This window comes from Lepidochelys kempii, chromosome 1 (genome assembly GCF_965140285.1).
Source record: "Lepidochelys kempii isolate rLepKem1 chromosome 1, rLepKem1.hap1, whole genome shotgun sequence".
Classification (NCBI taxonomy): Eukaryota; Metazoa; Chordata; order Testudines; family Cheloniidae; genus Lepidochelys; species Lepidochelys kempii.
In genome coordinates, this window is record NC_136380.1 from 226,747,936 (window position 1) to 226,767,762 (window position 19,827).

The 19,827-nt window shown below is 43.1% G+C and overlaps 2 protein-coding genes across 3 annotated transcripts in view; one reads left to right on the plus strand and one right to left on the minus strand.

Moving 5' to 3' along the window:
- WNT7B (Wnt family member 7B) overlaps positions 1–19,827 on the plus strand; it is a 131,984-nt gene that overhangs the window by 108,439 nt on the left and 3,718 nt on the right. For both annotated transcript variants that reach the window (XM_073315976.1, XM_073315966.1), the window contains exon 3: positions 11,436–11,707. In XM_073315976.1, the coding sequence (XP_073172077.1) occupies positions 11,436–11,707 (272 nt within the window). The remainder of the gene's footprint in view (positions 1–11,435; positions 11,708–19,827) is intronic.
- ATXN10 (ataxin 10) overlaps positions 1–19,827 on the minus strand; it is a 338,097-nt gene that overhangs the window by 19,139 nt on the left and 299,131 nt on the right. The gene's annotated exons all lie outside the window — the stretch shown is intronic.

Consider the following 19,827-nt stretch of genomic DNA (forward strand, 5'->3'; position numbering starts at 1 on the left):
TAATTTTAGTTTAATTTTTTAGATATATCCATTGCCCATAAGAAATTACACAGGATTCTTCTTTGGCCTTCATCTGGCAGGGAAGACGTTTGCAAAAGGATAGGTTTTGCAATAAAATCAACCTTCTACCCAGGTCTAGTACTGCATCCAATTGACTTTAACAGGAATGTACCACTGCATTGTAGATTACACAAGTATATTTTGAAATTAATTTTGTTTAGTAACATTGTCCTGTTAGTATAATATGTATACATAGGCTTGGAAGGATTTGATTTTTGTGAGTGAATGTCGGTAAAAATGGATTTCAGCATGCACATGTGATGCTAACAGACCCCGGCCATTGGGATCAAACCTGGGACCTCCAGAGCTTAGCACATGAGCCTCTACTGCATGAGCTAAAAGCTATATGGCTGTTAGCTAAGGCTGTACAGCAGACTCATTAATCTCTCTCTAAGTGGTCTCAGTGCCACTCGATGGGATAGAACACTACACCCAGGAGGTGTGTGGGTTATACACACACACAAACCAGCAAAAATATATAATATATATTTCCATTGACAATATTTTAAATGTATGGATAGGCAAAGTAAGAAAAATGCGGCCTGAGAACTTTTTAGGGTTTGATTTAAGAATGTTTGTGTATTTTGACAAGTGATGTTGACAACTTGCAGTTTAATGGTTATGAAGCTTTAACTTTTTGAATCTCAACAGGTACGATCATAAAATAATTATTTTCTGGCATCCTCCCATAGCCTGGTCCCCATAATGTCCCACAAATGTGAAAAATTTAAAAGATAAAAATTTGAAAAATGCTTAAACCCCAGAATTTTGCGGCTCTAAAAAATTGCTTTAAAAAATAAACAGATATTCGCCATCAAAATTATAAATAAAAAAAAAGTAAAAATTGAATTCTACCGAGCTTACGTACACACCTCTTCTAACATGGTTAATCCAACTTTAACGAAATTACTAGCTAAAAAGTGTACATCACATAGTCTAATACTTCAAGTTAAAATAACCTATTTTCAGTGGCATTCAGATGAAACAAATCTCTGAATGCTGTAGGAAATAAAAATATTTAGGAAAAAAAGTACTGACACCGCTTAGAGAGATTAATGAGTCTGCTCTACAGCCTTAGTTAACAGTTACAGCAGCCTGTAACTCTGAAACAGCTAAACTCAAAACCCTGCAGCCACAGGTGAATGATCAAAATATCTATTTAGTATATATGAGCCTTTGCTGAGAGTGCTTTTACTGTGACAATATGCTGCGATGTATATGTACACTCAAATGCAGTAAACTATAGCAATTATTGAACTTGTAATAATTCCACAGTGGACCATACTAACCTTAATGCTACATTAGCAGTCTACAGAGTAGCAGCCATGTTAGTCTGTATCCGCAAAAAGAAAAGGAGGACTTATGACATCTTAGAGACAACGAATTTATTTGAGCATAAACTTTCATGAGCTACAGCTATCCGATGAAGTGAGCTGTAGCTCACGAAAGCTTATGCTCATATAAATTTGTTAGTCTCTAAGGTGCCACAAGTCCTCCTTTTCTATTAGCAATCTAAAAATTAGTCAGAAATTACATAAATTAGATGTGGACTATAGGCTGGTCCAAGATTCCAACATAGAATAGACAGACTGCTTTCACCCCACCTGCCAGAAATAGTTGGCTGTGGATTGATCCTACATCCCTACCCTGTCTGATCAGGATTTACTTATGTTAATGGGGAACTGAAGTCTTATCAGGCTTTGTTTCCTAAAATCATTTGAAAGTAAGAAGATAGTGTGTTATATTTGCAATTTTTTAATTGTACTTTTTTAAAAATCTGCAGTTAGAATGCAAATGTTGGTAGATGTGCACACACAAATGGTATTTACCCAATGTGGAAATCTGACATGCCCTGGTAAATTGCAAGAGGTACCCACCTCCTATTGCCTTTGCTTAAAAAGATTAAATTCATTTTAGGTTGTGCTGAGGGACATGTTCTAACTGAGCTATCAGATAACACCATTTCCATTTGCATTTTATGTTTTCAAAATTCAATTAGGAATTGGATTTTCTTCCTTGACACCAGACAAAGCATTTTTTTAAACCTTGTTTTAGTTGAAAGTGATGGTACTCAAGGGTAACAACCATTACTTAGCCCTGGTCTACACTAGGACTTTAGGTCGAATTTAGCAGCGTTAAATCGATTTAAACCTGCACCCGTCCACACAGTGAAGCCCTTTAATTCGACTTAAAGGGCTCTTAAAATCGATTTCCTTACTCCACCCCTGACAAGTGGATTAGCGCTTAAATCGACGTTCCCAGCTCGAATTTGGGGTACTGTGGACACAATTCGATGGTATTGGCCTCCGGGAGCTATCCCAGAGTGCTCCATTCTGACCGCTCTGGACAGCACTCTCAACTCAGATGCACTGGCCAGGTAGACAGGAAAAGAACCGCGAACTTTTGAATCTCATTTCCTGTTTGGCCAGCGTGGCAAGCTGCAGGTGACCATGCAGAGCTCATCAGCACAGGTGACCATGATGGAGTCCCAGAATCGCAAAAGAGCTCCAGCATGGACCGAACGGGAGGTACGGGATCTGATCGCTGTTTGGGGAGAGGAATCCGTGCTATCAGAACTCCGTTCCAGTTTTCGAAATGCCAAAACCTTTGTGAAAATCTCCCAGGGCATGAAGGACAGAGGCCATAACAGGGACCCGAAGCAGTGCCGCGTGAAACTGAAGGAGCTGAGGCAAGCCTACCAGAAAACCAGAGAGGCGAACAGCCGCTCTGGGTCAGAGCCCCAAACATGCCGCTTCTATGATGAGCTGCATGCCATTTTAGGGGGTTCAGCCACCACTACCCCAGCCGTGTTGTTTGACTCCTTCAATGGAGATGGAGGCAATACGGAAGCAGGTTTTGGGGACGAAGAAGATGAGGAGGAGGAGGAGGAGGTTGTAGATGGCTCACAGCAAGCAAGCGGAGAAACCGGTTTTCCCGACAGCCAGGAACTGTTTCTCACCCTAGACCTGGAGCCAGTACCCCCCGAACCCACCCAAGGCTGCCTCCTGGACCCAGCAGGCGGAGAAGGGACCTCTGGTGAGTGTACCTTTTAAAATGCTATACATGGTTTAAAAGCAAGCATGTGAAAGGATTACTTTGCCCTGGCATTTGCGGTTCTCCTAGATGTAGTCCTAAAGCCTTTGCAAAAGGTTTCTGGGGAGGGCAGCCTTATTTCGTCCTTCATGGTAGGACACTTTTATCACTCCAGGCCAGTAACACATACTCAGGAATCACTGTAGAACAAAGCATTGCAGTGTATTCAACCAGTGAATTGCTGGCATTCAACCAAAATCCGTTCTCTCTCTCTCTGTGTTATCCTCAGGAGAGTGAGATATAATTCATGGTCACCTGGTTGAAATAGGGTGCTTTTCTTCAGGGACACATTCCTGCTGGGCTGTTTGCCTGTGGCTGAACAGAAATGTTCCCCGCTGTTAGCCACGGGGAGGGGGGAGGGTTGAGGGGGTAGTCCCGCGGTGGGAGGACGCAAAATGCGACCTTGTAACGAAAGCACATGTGCTATGTATGTAATGTTAACAGCAAGGTTTACCCTGAAAGAGTGTAGCCACTGTTTTATAAAATGTGTCTTTTTAAATACCGCTCTCCCTTTTTTTTTCTCCACCAGCTGGATGTGTTTCAATGATCACAGGATCTTCTCCTTCCCAGAGGCTAGTGAAGCTTAGAAAGAAAAAAAAACGCACTCGAGATGAAATGTTCTCCGAGCTCATGCTGTCCTCCCACACTGACAGAGCACAGACGAATGCGTGGAGGCAAATAATGTCAGAGTGCAGGAAAGCACAAAATGACCGGGAGGAGAGGTGGAGAGCTGAAGCGAGTAAGTGGCGGGCAGAAGACAGGGCTGAAGCTCAAATGTCGCGGCAGCGTGATGAGAGAAGGCAGGATTCAATGCTGAGGCTGCTGCAGGACCAAACCAGAATGCTCCAGTGTATGGTTGAGCTGCAGCAAAGGCAGCTGGAGCACAGACTGCCACTGCTGCCCCTCTGTAACCAACCGCCCTCCTCCCCAAGTTCCATAGCCTCCACACCCAGACGCCCAAGAACGCGGTGGAGGGGCCTCCGGCCAACCAGCGACTCCACAACAGAGGATTGCCCAAAAAAAAGAAGGCTGTCATTCAATAAATTTTAAAGTTGTAAACTTTTAAAGTGCTGTGCTTAATGTGCTGTGTGGCATTTTCCTTCCCTCCTCCACCACCCCTCCTGGGATACCTTGGTAGTCATCCCCCTATTTGTGTGATGAATGAATAACGAATGCATGACTGTGAAGCAGCAATGACTTTATTGCCTCTGCAAGCGGTGATTAAAGGGAGGAGGGGAGGGTGGTTAGCTTACAGGGAAGTAGAGTGAACCAAGGGGCGGGGGGTTTCATCAGGGAGAAACAAACAGAACTTTCACACTGTAGCCTGGCCAGTCATGAAACTGGTTTTCAAAGCTTCTCTGATGCGTGCCGCGCCCTCCTGAGCTCTTCTAACCGCCCTGGTGTCTGGCTGCGCGTAACCAGCAGCCAGGCGATTTGCCTCAATCTCCCACCCCGCCATAAACGTCTCCCCCTTACTCTCACAGATATTGTGGAGCACACAGCAAGCAGTAATAACAGTGGGAATATTGGTTTCGCTGAGGTCTAAGCGAGTCAGTAAACTGCGCCAGCGCGCCTTTAAACGTCCAAATGCACATTCTACCACCATTCTGCACTTGCTCAGCCTGTAGTTGAACAGCTCCTGACCACTGTCCAGGCTGCCTGTGTACGGCTTCATGAGCCATGGCATTAAGGGGTAGGCTAGGTCCCCAAGGATACATATAGGCATTTCAACATCCCCAACAGTTATTTTCTGGTCTGGGAAGAAAGTCCCTTCCTGCAGCTTTTGAAACAGACCAGAGTTCCTGAAGATGCGAGCGTCATGCACCTTTCCCGGCCATCCCACGTTGATGTTGGTGAAACGTCCCTTGTGATCCACCAGAGCTTGCAGCACTATCGAAAAGTACCCCTTGCGGTTTATGTACTCGCTGGCTTGGTGCTCTGGTGCCAAGATAGGGATATGGGTTCCGTCTATAGCCCCACCACAGTTAGGGAATCCCATTGCAGCAAAGCCATCCACTATGACCTGCACATTTCCCAGGGTCACTACCCTTGATATCAGCAGATCTTTGATTGCGTGAGCTACTTGCATCACAGCAGCCCCCACAGTAGATTTGCCCACTCCAAATTGATTCCCAACTGACCGGTAGCTGTCTGGCGTTGCAAGCTTCCACAGGGCTATCGCCACTCACTTCTCAACTGTGAGGGCTGCTCTCATCCTGGTATTCATGCGCTTCAGGGCAGGGGAAAGCAAGTCACAAAGTTCCATGAAAGTGCCCTTACGCATGCGAAAGTTTCGCAGCCACTGGGAATCGTCCCAGACCTGCAACACTATGCGGTCCCACCAGTCTGTGCTTGTTTCCCGAGCCCAGAATCGGCGTTCCACAGCATGAACCTGCCCCATTAGCACCATGATGCATGCATTGGCAGGGCCCATGCTTTCAGAGAAATCTGTGTCCATGTCCTGATCACTCACGGGACCGCGCTGACGTCGCCTCCTCGCCCGGTATCGCGTTGCCATGTTCTGGTGCTGCATATATTGCTGGATAATGCGTGTGGTGTTTAATGTGCTCCTAATTGCCAAAATGAGCTCAGCGGCCTCCATGCTTGCCTTGGTATGGCGTCCGCACAGAAAGAAGGCGCGGAACGATTGTCTGCCGTTGCTCTGACGGAGGGAGGGGCGACTGACGACACGGCTTACAGGGTTGGCTTCAGGGAGCTAAAATCAACAAAGGGTGTGCCTGTACATCAAGGAGTATTTCAGGCAGGACTGCACGGAGGGTTCCAATAAGAAATGGTGCACCAAAGTTATCATTCTTATTGGAACAAGGAGGTTAGCCTGGCCTCTGATTGATACATGGCTAGATTAACCTCGCTGCGCCTTCTCTGTGACTGACTGCAGTGTGATCTAGACAGGGGAGGAGGAAAATGAGTCCAAAACAAATCTGGTCTATGTCTTGTTCTGACCCACTCCATCGATCCTTTACATCTTTGGCTGGCAGCAGACAAAAAAGGCGCGAAATGATTGTCTGCCCTTGCTTTCACGGGGGGAGGGAGGGTGGGAACGGGGTCCTGACGACATGTACCCAGAACCACCCGCGACAATGTTTTAGCCCCATCAGGCATTGGGATATCAACCCAGAATTCCAATGGGCAGCGGAGACTGCGGGAACTGTGGGATAGCTACCCACAGTGCAACGCTCCAGAAGTCGACGCTTGCCTCGGTACTGTGGAAGCGCTCCGCCGAGTTAATGCACTTAATGCACTTTAGAGCATTTTCTGTGGGGACACACACACTCGAATATATAAAACCGATTTCAAAAAAACCGACTTCTATAAATTCGACCTAATTTCGTAGTGTAGACATACCCTTAAAGTCGAATTGGTGGGCATATAACTTGATTAAGAGTTATGGGGTGTGGGGGGCGAGGGGTTGGGACAGTCTAACCAAAGTATTAATGAGATAACCTTATTGTTATTCTCTGATTTACATTTTATAATAAAAGATTATTGATGATCACAAGAGCTGAGAAGGTTGCTAACGTGCTGACTTAAACTAATGTTCAAGATGAGGTTCACAATATCTTCTGTTTCAAAAATCTTATGTGGTTGCCAATCTTCCCAGATTAGCCGTGAGTTTCCCGGAATGGGCCTCAATCTCCTGATTGGCTCCTGAAGCCAATCTGGGAGATTTAGGCCCCTAAAAGTCCAGTGGGTGGTATAGTGAGACTAAGGCAGGTTCCCTAGCTGCCCTGGATCCGCACGGCTCCCAGAAGCAGCCAGCAAGTCCCTCTAGCTCCTAGGTGCAGGGGCAACCAGGGGGGTCTCTGCGGACTGCCCTGCCCCGAGCACTGACTCTGCAGCTCGTATTGGCCAGGAACCGCAGGAGCTACGGGGGCGGTGCCTGCAGGCAGAGGCAGCGCGCAGAGCTGCCTGGCCACCCCTGAGCCTAGGAGCCAGACATGCTGGCTGCTTTCCGGGAGCCACCCCGCCACCCCCTGTCCATGCCCCAACCACCTGCCCCAGCCCTGATCCCCCCACACAGCTAAACTCCCTCTCAGAGCCTGCACCCCTCCCACACCCTAACCCCCTGCCCCAGGCTCAGCCGGGAACCCCCTCCCACACTGTGAATCCCTTGGCTCCACCTCCAGCCCAGAGCCCGAACCCTCTCCTGCACCCCAACCCCCTGCTCCAGCCCAATGAAAGTGAGCGAGGGCGGGGGAAAGCGAGTGACAGAGGGAGTGGGAATGGAGTGAGTGGAGGGCGGGGCCTCAGATAAGGGGCAGGGCAGGGGGCATGGCAAGGGTGTTTGGTTTTGTGCGATTATACAGTTGGCAACCCTAGGCTCTTACCATGGCTAGGCTGTGGCCCCCCAGCCGGAGCAAGATCCAAGTAAAACCTGCGCTCAGGCAGCTGTGGGGAGCCGCGGACCCCTCCTGCCCTGGAGTGGGTAGGGAAGGCCATGAGGCAGAGACACAGGCTGGGGGCTGCAGGTAGAAGGTCAGTGGTACCCCACAGCTGGCCGGGCTACAGCTGCCAGCCTGGCCGGGAGGGACAGGGCCTCTTCTGAAAAGTGGATGGGCCAGGCCTATTCACTTTCAAAAAGTGGGAGGGCCATGGCCCCTTACCCCCCTCCCCGTCCCCATTTCAGCACCCTGCCTCTGCTTTACGTGCTACCGCAATATAATTGATAAATAATAATAAAATTATTTTCTGAAACACTAAAATAAACACTAAAATATCACCCAAGCAGTACTCAAATCCAACACCCTTGGCTTTATAAACCTGGGACACTGCTAAACATCATCTCTAAATGACCCACAGCCTCATTCTCGCTTATTCTGATCTTGAAGATAGGGAAAATCTAACATCTAGTTAAAAAATAGCACATTTTCTTCCTTCTTCCTTTTCAAAAATAAAAATAGATCTGCTTGAAAGGTAAAAAATGGTTTTGGGTTGAGCAAAATTCTGAGATTTTTTAAAAATATATTTGAATTTGTTAAAATAAAACTAAAGGAAATTTTCAAACAAAAAGTAATTTCAAACAAACAAACAAAATCCAAACACTTTGTTTCAAAAATCTCTCAAACAAAATGTTTAGATTTCTTTGGATTTTTTTCCCCAGAAGGGAAAAAAAATTTGGCAAAAATCAAAATGAACTAACAAAATGTTTTGGTACACATAACCCTGCATTTTTTGCTGAAAAAAAGTTTTGATTGAAAAAATTTGCCCAACTCTTCCTCTGTGGGGTATGTATTACCTTCTTCTGGTTACAGATCAGAAAACTGAGGTAGAGAGATGAATTGACTTGCCTTCAGCCACAAAGATGAGTTTACATTTTAGGATCTCCTTGCTAGGCTCCCATGCCTCTCTCTAATACTTATATATTCTGAGATTAGACGAAGGTGGTGGGAGGATTTTCTCTCTACTTTATGACAGGTATCAGAGTAGCAGTCGTGTTAGTCTGTATTCGCAAAAAGAAAAGGAGTACTTGTGGCACCTTAGAGACTAACCAATTTATTTGAGCATAAGCTTTCCTGAGCTACAGCTCACTTCATCGGATACCTATTTATAAATACTCCTTTTCTCTCTGCTTTGTTGTATCAGAAATCTGGCAATGACTAAAAAGAACCAAATAAACTAAAACAACCCAAAAAACTGAAACCTGCCACAAACATTGTTTTCTTCTTATGTTAATTACATTGAGCAAACAATTAAAAGGGGCAAAAACAAATGTAGGACCCCATCACGTACGCTGCTATGTGCCCTTAAACTTCATTGACGTTACCAGGGGTTGTAGGTGCTTTCAGGAAGCTGTGAATGAATAACTGAAATGAATGAATAAACAAAAAAAAAAAATGCACTGTGCGTGTGCTATTTCAGAACCACTAGGAGTGGACTGTTGTAAATCCTAATATGAAAATTAAACAGTTTATGAGATTATTTCTATGTTTCCCCCTGAAGATTTTTTTGCTTTGTATCTGTTAGGCCAGTCAAAAAGTAACAGGCAAAGCTTTGTGTACGGGCATTCAATCATTTCAGTAACGTGCTGTAAATTCCTCTGCAGTAGCACTATAGGGGTTAGTCACCAAAGAAGGAGGAAAATGATGATGGTAGAAGTTTTGCTGTTCAATGTGAACAGAGAGAAATCAGAGGAAGAAATGTTATAAACAATAATAGGGCAGTACAAAGTGTTCCAATCCAACTCCAAATGAAACCAAGAGAGCATCTTTTGGTGGACTTAATGGAAGTTGGATCAGGCCCTCTTAGAGAAGTAAACACCTGTGAAAAAACCCAGCCCAACTTCCCAAACAGGCTGTACACCATCCTGCAATCTTCTCTCAACCAGCCCGCATCCCCTAGCACCTCACCCTCCTTGCCATTCCAGCCTGCACAACCCTAGCATCCTTCCCCCATCACACAGGCCTGCATGGTTCCTCTCAGCATCATTCCCTCCCATTTTGGTGTTCCTGCTACACCCCATTCACTGTCTTCATTACATTCATTCCACACACCCACTGAATACTGGAATGGTGCCAGTCAGAATTCTTTGACACATTTTCTGACCAACATATATACACAATGTGTACCTTGGTCCAATGGGATGTGTGCATGGGTCAGTTTACTTGGTCTGGTTATAAGGCCTTCTACCTTGGTTTCTCCTACTTAGCTCCTCAAAAAATGTACACAGACTCAAATGGCTCAAGTGTATCCACTTCCTGGAATCTGGTTTATTTCACAAAACAGAACAGCTCAGCTCAACTCAAGTCTTCCAGCCCTCTTCCTTAGGCTCACCTGCTCCTCCAACTAGATTTCACAGCCCTTAAGTCCTCTCAAAACCAAAACCTCCTTCCTAGCCTTACCCAAAACCGTTCCCAGACAAGTCTTCTGCTCCTGCTCCCTGCAGGTATCTCCCACCAGATGTTCTACCTGGCTGGTCCAGAGTCCCTTTTCTGACCTCAAGTTTCCCTCATCTGTCTGGGCCAGCTCTCTCTTAAAGGACGCCTCATCACCAGGTTGCCATCACATGATGCTTGGTCACCTGACATAGCTGCCAGTCAAGGTCTTGAAATGTAGTGCAGGGATGCATGGATGCACTCCAGGCCTGTTACAAGATGCAACTGAGGACCATTTTGTCGAAGTATTGGGATTTTAATGAATTCTAAATCATGGATGTCCTTGCTTTCCTGGATAGGTCTTGCAATTTTCATGTTATTTTAATTTAACTCTCGTCATCTGTATATTTTTGTTTTTCAGTGTCCACTGAAGTGATGAGGCCTCTTTTCATATATTGAGTTTCAAGAGACATAATCACCTAATTAGGACAAATAATGATACCACGAACGCCATTTCTAAATTTTGTGAGGATTAAGACAGTATTTGCACTACAGCACGTCAGCGATGTCAAAGTATTTTTTTACACGGCCCCTATTGAAATCAATCTACTATGTATCTAGTGCTCCAAAATGCCAGTAGTTCCATAACACACTGCACCAAGGTCCAACAGAATTTGGATTCAGGGGATTGGTGGCAAAAGGCTGCAGCTTTACCAAGGCAAAATTCACAGTAAATAAAAGTCAGCAACAATAGACATAGAACAACAGACCATCCAGCTTCCAGAAAAACCACAGCTCTAAAATCTACATCTCAGGTTATAATCTATATTTAACATCACTGACCAACTCTACCTTCACCTAATAAGGATGTATGGACAGCCTTCTCCACTTGAGTCCTATCCTCTTGTCATGACACACTCTCCACCTTACTGGGCAAGGTATTTTTAAGCCTTCACAATGTACTACTTTCCCAGCATGCTGGGAATTAGCGGCAGCTCTTCTCTTTCTATAAACATCCCCAGCAATGACTGGCCTGCAACCCACTTGAAATCTGCACAACCTCCATGGCCTCCTCTCAGTGAACAAACCTGGGATAAACAACATTTATGATCCTGGTGAAATACTTTAACAAATTATCTTGCCTCGAGCAGTGCAGCCCCCACTGGCCAAACCCACTGCCAAAGGTACCTCAATCTAACATAGGCAAGCAGGACCGTTATATGGCTGGGACCTGTACGGTCCGGGGACAGTATGTGGGCAACTAGTCACTAGACCCCAGTTCAGCAAAACACTTAAACATATACATAATTTTTAAGAAGGAAGAGTATAGGCTACTGACAATGCTACCCTCCTGCTTCTGAATTAATGTATTGCTGTACATAATGTATGTACTTTGTAGTAAGACACTGCCTTCTTCCAAACCCATTAGCTGTTGATTTCTCTCCACAGGAAGCAGGGAAGCAGCATTCACCTATGCCATTACCGCTGCTGGGGTTGCACATGCTGTCACTGCTGCCTGCAGCCAGGGCAACCTCAGCAACTGTGGCTGTGACCGAGAGAAACAGGGCTACTACAACCAGGAGGAGGGCTGGAAATGGGGAGGCTGCTCTGCGGATATCAGATACGGCATTGAATTCTCCAGGAAGTTTGTTGATGCCCGAGAAATCAAAAAGAATGCACGGAGGCTGATGAACTTGCACAACAATGAGGCTGGAAGAAAGGTATTCTAGACGGGGAGGGGATGGGATAACATGCTCTCTGGAGGGTGGGGAGGTCCTTTTAATTTGCAACTGAACTTAAGTGGGGCTGGTTATAGCGAGCAATGCCCCCAGTCTTCACCCTCCTTTAAGATTGTCATTCTGCACCCATCTCGAAGTTATCTGATCGTGTTTAATGCCTATATTTGTTTTATAGATTCAGAAATGAGTTTATATCAAAGCTCCATTAACTACTCCACAGTTTATGTGCCTTTAACCATTTCTACTTCTTTAGGCCCCCTTCCAAGCTCTCTTGGAATTAGGCATGATCTTGCAGGAATTGTCATTGGTGGTGCTAAATCTTTGCATTTTCTCTCCTTGGAAAAAAGCTAGCAAAAAGGTAAAGGAGATTGTGGTGGGACATAGAAAGATTTCTATGTTGCTGAACTCCAACAGCTCCAGTTGTTACTCATTCCACCCAAAGGCAAAATGCTGCTTCAAGTATGCCTCTAATCAAATACATACTTTCTAGCAAATGCATAACTGTCAATTTCACATTGGTGGAGTGCATATAACCACATGATTGCTAGACAAGTGTTACCTAATCTTTGGAAGAAGACACACACTTAAATGTCTACAATCATGATTTAGCTGCTTGCCAATGAAACAATAAACTTAATGGAATTATGGCCAATTTACGCCAGTTGAAGATCTAACTCCATAGCTTTTAAAAATTAAAACATGCCCTTTTTCATAATACATCACCACACTCAGAGATTTTGTTAAAGTCTTTTAAAATGTTTTCAGCCTAAGAAATAAGGGTACTGATTTTCCAAGATGTAGCTTCTGTATGAATTAAATTGTATTATGTATTCTACTACAGGGGTTCTCGACCTTTTTCTTTCTGAGGCCCCGCCAACATGCTATAAAAACTCAATGGTCGACCTGTGCCAAAACAACTGTTTTTCTGCATATAAAAGCCAGAGTCAGTGTTAGGGATTAGCAAGCAGGGCAATTGCCTGGGGCCCCACGAAGCTAAGTTGCTCGGGTTTCAGCTTCAGTGCCAGGTGGCAGGGCTCAGGGCCCCAGCAGGTCTAATGCCGGCCCTGCTTGGAGGACCCCGATGCCTGCTCACGGACCCACAGAGGGCCACGGACCCCTGGTTGAGAACCACTGTTGTACTGTACAGAAAGAGAATTTCAGTCTATCACAGACCAGAAAAAAATATCAGACATTATTCCTTACAAATTTCCTTCCCTAAACAGCTGTGTGTTTTTGCTGTGTGCTGCGCACTAGTTGTTGTATTCCATCCCAGAGGTGGCTCATTTTTGATGGAGGCTGAAGCAATTCCTGTACATACTGTATTTTGAAAGACATAATAGCACTCAATCCATGCAAAAAACTCTCAGGGGTTGCAATGGGAGCTCTGTACAAAAGCTGAGGGCAGAATATGGCTGTAGTTTGTAAAATGCATTGAAATCAAAGGCGTTATATAAATGAAAGAAAAAGAAAGAGAAAATGGAGCGATGATCCAGAGTGCTGGAATGGAAGCCAGGAATTCCTGAACAGGGGAGCACTGGACATTTTTATGCCATAGGTGGAATGTGGGAGGCAAATCACCTGGGGTGCATGATGGAAGGTATCCTTAAAAAGGGTAGATCTCTATACGTGAAAGTTGTCCTGACTGGCAAGTGTGGGGAGGGAGGGCAGCCAGGACATGGCTCCTGGCACAACTGGTGCTGCTAGTCTGGAACTGGTTGTCTCTTTTCTTTGCTTCAGCACTTAATGTATCTCGGAAGACATTCATTGGGTTGTACACCCAGAATAATAAAGCTAGTCACTGAATTTCTGAAGTAAAGTACTTACTTGTATTATAGTATTGTCGAGAGTCTCCAACTGATATCAGGGTCCCATTGTGCTAGATGCTTTACACACTCATAGTAGACGATCTCTGCCTTGCCAGCTTACGATTTAAATAAACAAGACAGATAAAAGGCGTGAGTGGCAAAGAGCTGAAATGATTTGCTCAAAATTACCTAGTAGGTCATTGCAAGAGCCAGGAACAGAATCCAGTCTACTGCTCTCCTCACTAAACCACACCGCCTGTTCTAATTAAGCAAATAATAATATAAGGTGAAACTTCATAAACAGGAGGAAAGTGACCAAAGAACTTCCTAGATTACCACGTGAATACTTCTGGAAAGAATTTTCAGGAAAATACATTTGCACTAGTATTTGTGAGGATTTCACTTTCTGCAAACATTCTCGCAAACCCAAAAGGTATCACTTGCATGACTGGTTGTGGACAATGTTTAAAAAGGGTTATGAATATTGTCAAAGTGGTTTAGTTCAAATGAATGTTCATAAATACTGTTTTAGGATTCACTCCCTTTTTCAGGAGATTCTTTAATAAAAATTTGTACCTATGTTTTTATTTTAATAGTTAATGTAGCATATAATTTTAAAACAACTAGAGATAAACTGAAGAGGTTTGGATCTTTTAAATTAAATTAATTAAAACAATTTTTTAATTTGAACCACTAAACTTCAGGTAAGGGGATCCGAGAAAAGGTTCTGGGCTTTGGCCTCTCTCTATAAATAAGATCAGAGTTATGACAACGAGATGAATGTTCAAGGTTAAACTGTGCAAAGCTTGGTGATTTTGGTTCACAGAGGGTTCAGAGATCATTTGGGGTTTATGCCCTGGACATTCTTTGTTCAGGGTTTGACTCAAGTCAAAGCAAAACTCAGTCCATATGGATGAGTTTTATTTGTCTTGTGAAACCACTGAATTTCCCCTGTTTTCAACCTGAAATAAAAGATCCCTTCTGGGAATCCAGTGGGAGAGGTAAGAGGGTAAATTTGAAGTCTGGCCTATAATCACCTGACACTTGGCCCTTGTTTGGGAATCTGGGTGAACCTGGCCTGAGTTTTGAACTTGTAACAAGTCTGAAACCAAGCAAATTTTGCCCACTTGCAGATTTCTTTCACATGGCCCCAATTCACAGTAATGTCAGAAATAAAATAGCGTACTTATCACTGGCCTCCTGCTTAGTGCAGAAATGTAACACTGAATCTTAACCTCCTTGGACTTTTGGGAAGCTAGATCCATCTCTACTTGATTGTTCTGGACGGCAACATGGAATAAATCAATCCCTCTCAAAGTTTGGAGGAAGCCTGGATATGATCTTCATGGCTCAAGTGCTTACCTATTAAGAACCAATATGAGTACAACCGTCCCTTGCCCTGAACATGAGTAGAAGACAAGTAATACAAGACGTAATCTGTTATGTCACCTATCTTCTCTGCCTTCAGAATTTGCCAACTATGAACTCCATTCTCTGTAGCTCTGTCAGATAAATGGAATGGCTGTCTGGGTAGTGGTACGGCTACCTACCACAGAATCATTGTGAAGGAAAGGGTGTAAGGAATCCCTTCCCCACCTACAGTCTGATCCAGCCCCTCACTGAATTCAATGAAAACACTCTCATTGAGTGCAATAGGCTTTGGATCAGGACCTAGGACTCCATCATTTGGATGGCTACATTCCTGCGGAGGCTGGTTAACATTTTAGGCCCCAGAGGCAGCATTGAGAAGAATGAAGTCCACACATGAGTGGTGCACCCGATGAAGTGAGCTGTAGCTCACAAAAGCTTATGCTCAAATAAATTTGTTAGTCTCTAAGGTGCCACAAGTACTCCTTTTCTTTTTACGTGAGTGGAGTCTTCCAAGAATGCTTCCAACTCCCCTGATGGAGTGACACACCTGCTTTCATATATAGCTAAATGGCTCTGGCTCCCATAACCATAGTAGAGCCTATAATATTTTGCTAATAGGATAGCCCTTGAAAGAGGCAGATATTTGGGCTTTTCAGGATTTTGGTTTTTTAGCTGGACTTTTCTAATTGCTCTGCGTTGCACTTCCAAGTATTGTTCAAACTAATAGGAAGTTTGTGAATTTTCTTATTCAAGACAAAGTTGACATCAGTGCAGTTTGGAAGAAATAGATACCTAGGACTGTTGATGAAATAATAATTTGCTACTGATGGAAGACCTGAGCTCTGCTATAACACAACACTGAGGTGGCTAAAATACTGAAGTACCTAACTTCAGTGTAATTTTTGAAATGACTGCTATAGATCAGAACAATCTGAACCCCTCCTGCCCCTACCTCCCAAACTGTACCTGGAAGTCTAATGCAAGTGTTACTGTGAAAGGCTGGAAATCATTAAAAGCCTTGGTGCAAATCTAAGCGGTTACAAAAGTCGTTTGTGGACAAAACTTTGATATAACAACTAAAAATTAAATGTTGATAAAATCCAGTAAACTTCTGATGCCATTTTATGAGAGATGCAGCTTTCTACTATGTATTTTAGGAAGTAGCTGTATTATGGAATTCAGGAAGAGTAACCTCTAGGAACATGTGTCATTAATCTTAACTTTTTGTTAAAAGGTCAAAACAATGACCAACTCTCACGGTACATCTCAATTAGAAAATAGGAAAGGAAGATCAATTGGTAACAGATCACTGCTTCTACTAGACAGATGAAAATAAATGTTTCCAACAGCTTATCAATCAATTACATTCTTACTAGATAGTCACTGTGGTTATGTGGAGAAAATATTGAGCTTTTTTTTTCTTCCAGAAACACACACTAACACTGAATGCCAGAAGCTCCATCCCAAAATTTAATCTTTTGTAATGTCAATAGGTTTTCTTCTGAATGCCTGGAAGATGATATCTTATTTTATACTTGAAAGAATGAGTGTGGAGGGACAAAAAATGTTCAGTGTCTCTTTAAAACAGATTATTCAATTATTTGGGACATTTTTGTATAAATGACAACTATTTCTCACAGCTCCTGGCACCACAGAACTGTGGTGCTGGGAGGGGTTTTGGCTGACATGATTTGGCTGTGGCACAGCTGACGAGTATTTGTTAGTTATTATTTAGAATATATAGTATCTAAAGAAACAATTTTAACATAAAGTGTTACCTCAGGACAGGAATACCTTATGTTAAGTGTAATGTTTATGTCCCAAAATAGAAGACCCAGTCCTGCAAGGTGCTATTCCTGAGATATGCAAAGTACTCTCAATTCCCAGTGTTTTCAGTGAGAGCTGAGAGCGCCAAGCAGTTCCCAGAAAAGCATTCAAGATAAAATTTTCAATAGTGCATAAGTGACTTAGGAACCTAAATCCATTTTCAAAAATGATTTAAGGCACTTAGGAGTTTAAGGGACTTAGGTTCCTAACACACTTCTGAAAGTGGGACTTTGGTTCCTAATTACTTAGGTTCTTTTGAAAATTTTACTCTCAATGACTTATAGAATTGGGTCCATCATTTGAGGATACATTTTTTCCCCTATAGGAGTCAAACTATGTCACTAGACATCCATTTTGAATAGATTTGTGAAGGAAAAAGGCTTCGGTAATTCTTCTTAGTAGCTTATTTCCCCCACTCAGATTCATCTGCAGAAAGATATAAATCCAACTTTCAAAAGGTTCAGAGTTACAACTTGGACTGGTCAGATGGACAGCTAAAGCTTATCCATATTTACATAACATAAGTGTAATTTCTTGAGTGTATTTCTTGAGTCTGAAAACCTTGGCTCAGAATCTCTTGAAGAGGAGTTCTTTTGCTTTAATTAGATGGAAATATAGCTTCCTGCCCAGTGTTTTGGCCATTTTCCTTGGAACCAGAAGAGGAAAAACATAGGGGGGAAAAAAACAATTATTTCAGAACTTATAAAAACATTCAGTTCTAGAAACTGACAAAGGTTTGTGGGGGTTCAGTTTTAGTATTTATACCCATACCTACTATACAGTGTATGTAGTGTATACACATCATGCATATAATAATATGGTCATTATTTCCTGGGATTGTGGTTTATAGTCAAAATAATAGAACAGACTCCCAAACAATATTTTAAAAACCATTTATTTTTACTTAAATTTTTAGTCAAAAGATTAAAAAAAATCAACCAGCTGTATAGGTGATTGAAATATAACACACAAAATGTAATGGAAAACTTCAAACAGATTTTTGTGTGCATGTGTGCATGCGGCGGGGAGGGGGGGAGGAGTTCCCCCTCAAAATTTGAATTTTCTAGAAATAAGTCATTGAAAAATTGAATTTCAGAAAATTTTGGTTCGTTTCATTGCTCAAAGCTGAAATATATTTTCCTTCAGAAGGTATTTTCTGTTTACCTGCTGGGGAAACTCTCCAGGAGAGGCCAATCTGCAAGGACAGGAAACAGTTGTAGGATCTCGTGGATAAGGCTCTATGGCCCATCCTTCTATGGCCCTGGCAAGAACAGCCCTTGTTTGATGGGCAATAGTTTTTGGACCCCACTCTTATTTCCCCCACTAAACAGGAAACTTTGGGTGAGGGGAGGGAGGAATGGACCGTCTTCACCAGGAAGTCTTGTTGGGTATAGGGTAGAGATAGTGGACTGGATTTTATATTCTTTTATACCACAAAATATCAGTATTGTTTGGCTGGGAGATGAAGGTTCAGGACAGCTCTGCTTCTGACTGGAGAAACATTAGGAACAACCGTCAGGCTGAAATACTCATATTTTTCATGCTGATGCCAGAATATATGAGACATGACATAGACCATTACCCTGCTTACATATGCTATTTTCAGTCCTGTGACCTGCTATTAACAAACAAAATGTTACGGGCCTCAAGTTATCACCATACAGCAGTAACCCATTGCACCATACTACAACCTCTCTCTAATCATCTCATGGATGCTCCTTGAGACTGGCAATCTGATGGCATTACTATATCCAGACCTGTTCAGAGATAAAGTTATAAATAGTGCCCATTCCTACCTCATAAGTAATAGGCTTTAATGGCCCCACCCTCTTCAGTCTCAGGGAAAGCGATGATATACTAGTATATGGAATCAGAATCCATCTCTCTCCGGATGAGTACTACCAAAGGCAAGAGTCGATCTCTTTTTGATAGAAAAGCTGTTTGAGTTTTCTATTTCTTTTGATACTGCAGTTAAAATTAATATGGGTTTTGTTACATTCAACATCTGGTCCAAAAATGTGCATTGCCACCAAGGAAAACACAAACCAGGAAGGCCAAGCCAAAACACACACACACAAAATATGACTATTGTTTTTCATATTTTATCCAGATAGGATTTTTAATAGGTACAGAAACTGTATCTGATATAATGCACTTGGGCCTAGATTTGAAATTTACAAAATGGGTTTTGTAAATGCTGGGGCGGGGGGGAGGGTGTTGCATTTTATTTTGGTTTTTATTCATTCAGAAAATAATTCTCTCTCTAAGGCTTCTCTACTTGACTTGAGGAGGGCAACACTCAAAATTGCATTTTAGTATATTATTGAAATTGGTGCAAAATCTGTAGAATAAAAACCTTTCCCATTATATTTCACAATTCATGTCATAAAATAGCAGTACTATTTAGAAAATTTTACTTGGCAAGACCCTCCTGGGGCTGGGGTGGGACTGCCCATAGAAAGTGGATCTAAAGAATGTTCTAATATTAGACTGAGGCAGCGAGTCAAGTGATGGGAATTTGGTTTGGGAAGTAGATCTTGCTGTAAACTATTCAAGGTTAGATATGAGGCCCTGACATATGACAAATGGAATTTTTGAAGGAGAGAGTCACGCAAGCGAATGATTTTTAATCTTTAATCAGGTACCCAACCTGGCAGGGTGTGTTAAATCTTAGTAAATAAGTACCTTTAAGGTTCAGGGTCAGAGTTTTGCTGAGACAAACCAAATCAGAGGGAAAAATAGGAAGAGAAACATCAGTTTCTCTTCAGTCACAACAGTGAGTACACTGGGCCAAGGTCTGCCCCCTTTGCTCATGTTGGGTAGTACATTACGTTCCAAGTTGGAAGCCAGTGAGGATACTCAAGCAGCAAGGTACTACTCAGCATGTGCAAAGGTGAGAATTGGGCTCTTAATGAATATGAATACTGAACACAAGCCACCTGGGGAAAGGGAAGAAATATTATTTTGGTTGAGCCTTAGGCTCCCTGGCTTCCAATTTTGTGGGCAAAGTTTTGCACCCAAAAATAACTGTGTGCACACATTACAGCATTTAGCAATTTAACTACCTGATCATTGGGCCTGAACACAGTGTCGAAACCC